Raw genomic sequence first — 9626 nt, 5'->3', positions numbered from 1 at the left:
CCTGCATCGGCAGGCAGACTCTCAACCACTGCACCACCAGGGAAGCCCTGGAGGATCCACTTCGGAGATGGCTCAATCACATGGCTGGCAAACTGAAGCTGGCTGTTAGCTGGAAGTCTGGTTGTGGCTATGGCTGAAACACTTACAGGTGCCCTCTTCGTGTGGCCTGGGTTCCTCACAGCATGGTGGCTGGGTTCTAAGAGAAAGCATCCCAAGAGGACCAGGTGGAAGCTCTATCCCTTTTTATGACTTAGCCTCAGAAGTCACACAGCATCACATCTCTCTGAGGGTCATAATCTCTCCCGGACTCAAGGTGAGAGACCTTACCGGATGGAAGGAGCACCAATGTCATATTGTAAAAGGAGCATGTGGGAGGGAAGATCTTGTTAAGGCCACCTTGGAGAACACAATCTGCTGCAAGGATAGGTCTTACCAACCTACAGAGTAGTAGAGAGGAGCCCCTGTGATGATGTCTGTCACCTGTCTCCCAAAGATTTATACACAAGCAGCAGGTCCAGCCCCTGGAGGGCAATCTCTGAGCAAGGATCACCCATCCTAGCTGCCCCTCACGCTGGTTCTAGGTTCCTGCTTCTGTGCCACCAGTTCATCCAACAGCTGGGATAATCCTGCCCCCAGCTGAGTCTGAATCCTCTGGCCATGGGTGCAACAACCCTGAGGACCACCTGGGGGACACTCCAGGAAGACAAATCTACAAAGTGGTTAAGGGTGTGACTTTGAAGATAAATAGACCTAGATTCAATTTCAGCTCTGCATTTTATTAGCTTTGTGACCTTGGCCAAGTTACTTAACCAAGTCTCACAAGAACCTCAGTCTCTTCTTCTGTCTAATGGGGATAAGAAAGGCTATAATGGAATTAGAGATCATATGTTTAGCACATTGCTAGCAGTTAACAACTACTAAATATATGGTAGGTATTTTTCTAATTTCTACTAATACAAAAACGCATAGAAGAAAGCTTTTCAACCTTTTTCCTTGGGGGAAAGTTACGGCAATAAGTATGAAATTTCTTCTGTTTTAGCTTTAAAATTTACATACTTTTTTTTCATGTGCCATATAGTCGATCTATGCCAGTTTAATATGCCTATTCCCCAGATAAAAACTTTTATCAAAAAATCTGACTGAATGGTGCTCTAGAAAGATGTTTCCTGGCATCCTGTAGCTCTGTGTACCCCAGGGTGGGGGTATGTATATTCCAGTTTTTTTTGTTTGTTTGTTTTTTTTAATGAGAAGACTTGTCTAAATTGAAGACACTTTTTTTTTTTTTTTTTTTTTTATGGCTGTGTTGGGTCTTTGTTTTTGTGCGAGGGCTTTCTCTAGTTGTGGCAAGCGGGGGCCACTCTTAATTGTGGTGCGCAGGCCTCTCACTATGGCAGCCTCTCTTGTTGCGGAGCACAGGCTCCAGACGCGCAGGCTCCAGACGCGCAGGCTCAGTAATTGTGGCTCACGGACCCAGTTGCTCCGCGGCATGTGGGATCTTCCCAGACCAGGGCTCAAACCTGTGTCCCCTGCATTGGCAGGCAGATTCTCAACCACTGCGCCACCAGGGAAGCCCTATATATTCCAGTTTTGAGAAGCAAAACCAACAAGTTGTGCCCTGCTTAATGGTGCGCCTTGGTGTGAGAGAGGCTGAAATCTAGCACACACTAGGCTTATTAAGCCACAGTGGCCACTAGCCTGTGTTGACCAAAGGGATTTATACAGAGGTTAAAATAAATGTAATCTTTTTTTTTTGGCTGCGCCACATGGCATATAGGATCTTAGTTCCCCGACCAGGGATGGAACCTGTGTCCCCTGTAGTGGAAGCGTGGAGTCCTAACCACTGGACTGCCAGGGAATTCCCAAAATAACTATAATTTTTTTTTTTTTTTGCGGTATGCAGGCCTCTCACTGTTGTGGCCTCTCCCATTGTGGAGCACAGGCTCCAGACGCGCAGGCCCAGTGGCCATGGCTCATGGGCCCAGCCGCTCCGCGGCATGTGGGATCTTCCCGGACTCCCAACCACTGTGCCACCAGGGAAGTCCAATAACTATAATTCTTAAAACCTGGGTCCAGTATGTTTGGCAACCCCAGAGTGTGTCAAGCACACAGTCTTTGTGCCCAGTCTCAGGTTCATCTTCATTCTGATCACTTCTGAACCTATAGAAACATGATCGCTTAAGCTTCCTGAACAGCCTATGCTCCTCACTGCTTAGCAGCTCCACAGCCCTCTCTCCTACAAGGGTTTTCCCTCCCGTCCCCTGGCTTTAAATACCATCCATATGCTGATGACACTCCCAATGTATATCTCCAGCCGCAGTGTTTCCCCTGATCTTCAAGCTCACAAGTCTAACTGGCTGAGGGGAAGCTCTACCTAAAGCGTCCAAGCAGAACTCTCCATTTTCCTATCCCATTGTCCCCATCTCAGAAAATGGCTGTCAGCCACACCATTGCTCATGCAAAGATTTTAGCCATCCTTGACTCCTTTTTGCTCTTGACTCTCATCTCCTATCCTAATTTTAGCAAATTCTGTTGACCCAGCACTTCTCCCCAGCTCCACCATCACTACCCTTGTCTAGCCACCATCATCACTTGCAGAACAATTTCCACAGCTCTCTCCCTGCTCCCACTTTGATCCCCTATGCTCCTTTCTCCAAACTAGGCAGGATAAGCTTTTAAAAGCAAGAATCGTATCAGAACACTCCCCTGCTTAAAACCCACCAATGGCTCCCGATTATACTCAGAATACAAACTCTTCACCATGGCCAATGAAATTCCATGCCCACTCATTTGTGTGAGATCAGATTTTAATTTTCATATAATCAAAACAATATCTCATAATAGTTTGAAAACAGAAACAGATGTGAGAATCCAGCTGTCTTATGTTAAGCCAGACATTAAAGAAATTTGGAAAAATGTAAAGCAATGACACTATTTTCACTACATATATTTTTGACTTGGGAAAATAGTTATTTTTCCTAGAAAATGAAAATGTTACTTATGTCGGGTTTTTTAAAATTAATTAATTAATTATTTTTGGCTGCATTGGGTCTTCGTTGCGGTGCACGGGCTTCTCATTGCAGTGGCTTCTCTTGTTGCAGAGCACGGGCTCTACGCATGCCGGCCTCAGGAGTTGCATTGCAGCACGCGGGCTCAGTAGTTGTCGCTAGACAACTAGCTGCTGTCTAGGAACTCTGGAAGATCTCTTTAGAAGTAATCACACTCTTTATTCTTCCACCCAGGGACATTTTAGGGCCTTGGCCCACTCCCTCCTTTCCTACCAGCTACTGCCCACTACGCTCCAGACAGAGAAGGACACTCATCTCTTTATTGTAAGTTGGCTATAGAGTTTAGGCTAGGGACGCTACGACTGCATTCGCGCAGCTGCTACTTCTCTGACACCACCACTGCTGAGCCAGGAGCCCAGAACCATCAGACTGGAGGGAGTGAGGCATCAGGGCATCTTGGAGTTTTTGAGAGAGTAAGGGACCTACAAGAAACAACCGCAGTTCAGAGAGGTGCAGCTATCGCCCACGGTTACAGCAGAGCCGGGTCTAAGACTCGGGCCTCCTGGGTACCACACCAGCTTGTAGGTTCTCATTTTCCCGGTCACCCAGCAGCGAGGGTGACGTGCTGTCCGTTAAGACACAACGCTCTGCGCCGTAGCGTGCCTTGCGGCCCGCCTGGAGGACGTCGCACTCCCACTGCCTCAGGTAGCTGGAAAAGCTCAGCCAATCCAGAGGGCTCTGAGGCAAAGAAGGCGGTTAGAAAAGGAAAAGTTTAGGACAGGAGCGCTAACCAATCGGGCGCCTACTTGCCTGAGTGATGGCCACCAGCACCCACTTGGAGACGCCGCCCCGAGCTGGGGGGATTGTTAGTGGAGAGTGAACCAATCCGTGACGAGGGATGGCAAATTTGAGCCAATGATAACTGAGAAGGTGGGAAGGGGCGGAGCTCTCCCGGTGGCTGATCGGTGGTGAGTGAAGAGATCAGCTTTCTCTTCTAGTTCCCACCCTCGGACTTCTTAGCCCCTGGAATGCGAGAGAGGCTCAGGGAGTTCCCGGAGTGGGGCGTAGAGGTATCGCCCGCAAAGGCCTGGGAGCGAGACTTCTAGTTGGAGGAGGTGCTGGAAGCTACCGGGTGGGCATCGAGGAAGCGGAGGCTGCTTAGGAGGCGGGACTTCCGGGGAGGGGCTTTGTCGACGGGGCGGGGCCTGCTTCTAAGGTTAGGCCGAAGGGGCGGGGCTAAAAGTAGACCACTGGGTGTGACCTGGGAGAAAGAAGGGTAATAATTTAAGCGAGCGTCTTGGGGTCAGGACGGTGCTGCCAGAGGCTTTGGGGTGGCAAGTAATAGCTCAGAGGTGACGTTAAGGTTTATGGGAGGGTCACCTGCCTTAACCCCCTGTCCTCTTTTCCCAGGGAGCCACTGGTGGCGACCTTCCTAGGGTCCCTTTCCCTTCGTGGGGTGCTATGGAGTTCCCAGAACACAGCCAGCAGCTGCTGCAGAGCCTCCGAGAGCAGCGGTCCCAGGGTTTCCTTTGTGACTGCACGGTGATGGTGGGTAGCACCCAGTTCTTGGCCCATCGGGCTGTGCTGGCCTCCTGCAGCCCATTTTTCCAGCTTTTCTACAAAGAGCGGGAACTGGACAAGAGGGATCTGGTGTGTATCCACAACGAGATTGTCACAGCTCCAGCCTTTGGGCTGCTTCTGGACTTCATGTATGCTGGCCAGCTGGTCCTGAGGGGGGATACCCCTGTGGAGGATGTGCTGGCAGCTGCCAGCTACTTGCACATGAATGATATTGTCAAGGTGTGTAAGCGGCGGCTGCAAGCCCGGGCCCTGGCAGAGGCGGATAGTACCAAGAAGGAGGAAGAAACCAACTCACAGCACCCTAATTTGGAGTTTTTGTCCAGCACTTCCCGTGGCCCCCAACCTTCGTTGGCATCTGCAGAGACATCAGGCCACTGGGGCAAAGGGGAATGGAAAGGCTCAGCAGCTCCCTCACCTACCGTCTGTCCTCCAGATGAGCCACCGATGCCGGCTGGGGCTGATACTACACAACCTGGCGTGGAGGTTGACTCACCGCATCTGCGGGCACCTCCTCCACCAGTGGCTGATGTCTCTCTTGCCAGCCCCAGTAGCTCCACAGAGACCACCCCTGCAAACTACTTCTCTTCGGGCCTCCCAACGGTTTCAGTGGAGCCACTGGCTCCCCTTGATGTGGTTTCTGAGAATCTGAGGGTGGTGGAACCAAGGGGAACTGGAGGACCACTGCAAGGCTTCTATCCCCCAGCTTCAGCTGCAGTCCCAGTCCCAGCCCCAGTTCCATCCCAGGCTCCAGCCCCAGCAGAAGCGGAGCTGGTCCAGGTGAAAGTAGAAGCTATTGTGATTTCCGATGAGGAGCCCGATGCCTCGGAGGAACAGCCTCGGGGTCCTGAGGGACTGTTCCCACCTGGAGGAGCAGTGTATGGTGAACAGCCCCCCCAGCCAGAGGCCTTTGAAGAGCCAAGGGCAGCAGGACTGGAGGAGGTGGGGGCCAGTGACCACTTCCTGCCGCCAGATCCTCACCTACCCTACCATTTGCTGCCAGGTCCAGGGCAGTATCATCGAGGACTGGTGACCTCACCCCTGCCTGCTCCACCCGCCCTGCACGAGCCACTCTACCTGCCTTCTGAGTATGAAGCAGCCCCAGGAAGCTTTGGGGTTTTTACTGAGGATGTTCCCACTTGCAAGACATGTGGGAAGACCTTCTCATGTTCTTACACACTACGGCGCCATGCCACAGTGCACACGCGCGAGCGACCCTACGAGTGCCGCTACTGCCTGCGCAGCTACACGCAGTCAGGGGACCTGTACCGCCACATCCGCAAGGCTCACAATGAGGACCTGGCCAAACGCAGCAAACCGGATCCAGAGGCTGGCCCCCTCCTGGGAGTGCAGCCCATCCCTGGCTCCCCGACAGCAGACAGACAGAACAGCAGTGCTGGAGGGCCACCCAAAGATTTTGTACTTGGCCCCAAAAACTAACATCTGTGAGAGCACGCCCTGATGCTAGGCCTGCTCTTGCCACCATTAGGGGGCAGCATGGAAGGTGGGAAGCATCTCATTTCCCCTGCTGGGGACAGAATGAAGCTTCTGCCCAGGCTGTAGGTTCCTACCCTTTTCTTTTCCCAGCCAGATAGCAGGACTTTATGGGGCATCGCATCTCAGTCAACTGCTCACCAAGGGCACTGGGAATTTTCCTGCGGTGTAATCGCTTCTCACTCTGCATTTGGACCCATAAAGCTAGCAGTGAAAAGTATCTCTCTGAACTGGTCTTGGCTGGTTTCTTCCACAAACCTGCACGCCTGCTGATTCTTTCACAGCTCTCCTCCAGACCTAGGAATCTGATACCTGTACTTGGGGTAGGGGTGGGGGTCAGGTTGTTTATGAAGAAAAAAGTGAGAGAGGCAGAGGGCAGTGTAGACTTTATTTAGGAAAAGTGTACAAATTAGGGAATTTCACACAATTATGGTTTATTGTTGTAGTTGAGCTCCTCCTGTGTCCTGGGCTGTACTGGGGACTTCACATAAATACTCATTTAATCCTCAACAACTTTATGAGGTATTATCCCTCTCCCCGCTTTTTTCCCCACAGACAAGGAAACTTGAGACTGAACAATCAACATTAACTTGTTCTGGGTCACAGAGCTAGTTAAGGGGCAAGCCAGAATTTGAACCCTGGCTTACGACTTCAGATACCATGCTGGTTTAAAACACTGTTGAAAATGGTTAACTTTGAACTAGAAGTTGTTTTCTTTTTTGATCTTTTGAGTGTTTGGTTTTGTTGCCTTACCCCTTTCCCTCTGCTTTCCATGTAGAAAGACCTTTGATTGACTGTTTCAACAACAGATACCGTATTGATGACTTGAAATTTTTGCCTGCATGTCTTTTTTTTTTTTTTTTTTGCGGTACGCGGGCCTCTCACTGTTGTGGCCTCTCCCGTTGCGGAGCACAGGCTCCGGACGCGCAGGCTCAGCGGCCATGGCTCACGGGCCCAGCCGCTCCGCATGTGGGATCCTCCCGGGCCGGGGCACGAACCCGTGTCCCCTGCATCGGCAGGCGGACTCTCAACCACTGCGCCACCAGGGAAGCCCTGCCTGCACGTCTTAAATGTGCATTAGGTCTCTGAAGATGACAAACTGGAAGGCAGAAAACACCAAGCTCCACGGTGGTAGGCGTGTGGGGGCAGGTTGAGGACTTGTGAAATGGAAATGATGGGCGCTTGGGAAAACTAAAGCAACGAACTCTAGATGAGACAATCTTAGAGTTCATCTGGTCTAACTCCCTCACTTAAAAGGTGTGATGACAGCCTAGACAGGTCAAATTACTCAGGTACGGTCACACATGTGGTTACTGACGGTAGAGATAGCAAAGAAATGGGAATTTGGGGTGTTGATGTGGCATGGGGGGAAAAAGCATTCTAGGAATGTAAGAGAAGGGTCTGCCCCTGCCTGTGGTGAAGAGTGGTGTTTGTAGGATGGACCAGAGGGCTCCCCACAAACTCTCTCTCTTTGGCACATAAGGAACTGAATGCAAAAAAAGCAGGAAGGAGTATTTAGAAAAAGATGAAAATATGAGTGAATTTTCTGAATTCCTTCTCTTTTTGTATTTGTCACATTCAGCCCTGTGAACTCGCACTAGCAAGCTGTTTTTGAGTCATAGGAAGGAGACAGAGCTGAGCATCAAAGATTTGGCCAAAGAAAGCTCCTTACTTGGGGTATGATGGGAAGCAAAAGTTGATGCTTAACATTTCCATGGCTGAGAGACTGAATTCTGCGCTTTTCATTTTCCTTGTGTTGGAATAATCTTTTATTTTATTTTTCAAATGGCTAATTTTATTTATGCAAATATATTACTGCCTTAACTCCTTGGTGAAACAAGGCAAGATATACATACATACAGTAAGAGCTATTTTAGCTGACTGGAGCACCTTTTCCTGGAGTAAGTATCACATCAAAATGCCTATAAGAATCAGTTGCCTTGAAAAGAGTGAAATTTATGGTATGTGAATTATCTATCAATTTTTTAAAAAAGGAGGGGGGAAAAAAGAAATCGGTTGCCTCAGAACATCAGTTCCTAAAAGCAAGGCGTAATAAATATGTGTACATGTATATATAATGTATATAATTTCTCTGAACCATCTGGGGAACACAGGAACCTTGTTACTGTCTCGGCCAAGTGCAATACTTAACTAAAGAGGATGTGTTACTTGGTGAGATTCTCCTGAAGAGCAAGCATTTGCCTTTAGTTCCCAGCACGGAATGCTTTCTTCGGAGGTGGCAGCCAAGAATTTGCAAGATGTTTAAAGCAGCAGCCAACACAATTACGGCCACAGTTGCCTCACTTTATCTATCTGCTGGACACCAAGAACAGTTTAGGCCTGTCTGTAGAGGTGTGATCAAGAGAACTTTCTCTGGTTTCCACTACTCTTGACAGTCCCATCCATGGATTCAACGAACCATAGGCCAGCTCATGAACCTCTAGTCCAACGCTGGGTCCTCCTTTTGCCAAGTGTTGAAAGAGAACTCACTATTCCCAAAGGAAACATATTCTACTGTTGGACAACCCTAATTGTTGGATAATTATTCCTTCTACTAAGCCAAAATCGGCCTCTTTTTATGGTGGGATGGGCCAGGTCCCAGGCTATTAAGAGTTTAACCCTGAGAAGTTATTTGTTTTTGAGCTACAAGCTGATTTAGTTTTCAGACAACCACCCTTTGCTCTCCAGTTTTAGAGACCTATTCCTAGTTTAGGATTTCATTTCTTAATTGGTATTTTATAAGTGTATGCCTTCACTTGCTCTTAGCTTCACAAGACTCACCATTTTAGCCCTTCACATTGGATTTCACTTTCTCCAAAGCCAGTGTTTCCAAAGATGGTTTACTTCAATATATACTAATACTTTTTTTTTTTTAACTGTAAAATACATTTATTTTTATGGTTGATTGGTTGGTTGTTTTGTTTTGGGGTTTCTTTGTGTGTTTTTTGGCAAATGATATGAAGTGCTCTAAAGTCCCTGCCCCAATTTCATCAGTAAGCAATTTCAGCATGTACCTCTAAAAGAACTCTTAAAAAGACCAAATACCATGATCACACTCAGCAAAACTGATAATAATTCTTGTTCAAATTTCCCTGATTGTCTCATAAACTTTTAGTTGTTTTTTCAAATCAGAATCCAAATTCCAAGGGTTTTAGGAGATCTGTGCCAGGACCTGGGAAGAGACCAATATATATATTTTTTCTTATTTCATACACAGTCTCATAAAAACTTTTAGTTGTTTTCTTCTAATCAGAATCCAAAGTAGAGTCACATTTATTTGGTTGGTGGCTCTTAAACTTCTTTTAATTTATAGGTTCCCCTCTCTTTTTCTTTGCAATTTACAGAAGAAATTGGTTTATTCATCTTATGGTTTTAGCCTGGGGTTTGCTGATTACATCCCCATGGTATCACTTAACATATTCCTCTGTCCAAAAATTCATATTTAAATAAAATATTGACTAAAAAGTAGTATAGGTAGTATGTGATTCTGGCAAAACTGTAAAGATGGTGGGTATTGGTTTGGAGGGAAACACTGTTCTAAACTGTCCC

At 48.0% G+C, this 9626-nt stretch overlaps 1 protein-coding gene across 2 annotated transcripts; it reads left to right on the top strand.

Annotated features, from left to right (window-relative positions):
• Nucleotides 1-3972: 3972 nt before the first annotated feature.
• On the top strand, nt 3973-6916 carry ZBTB3 (zinc finger and BTB domain containing 3). Of its 2 annotated transcripts, none has more exons than XM_081239872.1 (2): nt 3973-4075; nt 4416-6916. In XM_081239872.1, exons 1-2 carry the CDS (start codon nt 4034-4036, stop codon nt 6021-6023), a joined length of 1650 nt encoding a protein of 549 aa, XP_081095998.1. In that variant the 5' UTR covers nt 3973-4033; the 3' UTR covers nt 6024-6916. The 2 variants fall into 2 exon arrangements, with proteins under 2 accessions (XP_081095998.1, XP_081095999.1); XM_081239873.1 differs by lacking the exon at nt 3973-4075 and adding an exon at nt 4271-4281.
• Nucleotides 6917-9626: the final 2710 nt, after the last annotated feature.

This window comes from Mesoplodon bidens (assembly GCF_964165515.1).
Source record: "Mesoplodon bidens genome assembly, chromosome: 7".
NCBI lineage: Eukaryota > Metazoa > Chordata > Mammalia > Artiodactyla > Ziphiidae > Mesoplodon > Mesoplodon bidens.
This window is presented reverse-complemented; position numbering and strand designations above follow the sequence as displayed.

Excerpts from the sequence above, each read along its gene's own strand:
- ZBTB3 (XM_081239872.1), top strand. The coding sequence starts at position 4,034 with ATGCGAGAGAGGCTCAGGGAGTTCCCGGAGTGGGGCGTAGAG. Across the intron at positions 4,076-4,415 it reads TCCCGGAGTGGGGCGTAGAG|GGAGCCACTGGTGGCGACCT; the intron begins GTATCGCCCGCA and ends CTCTTTTCCCAG.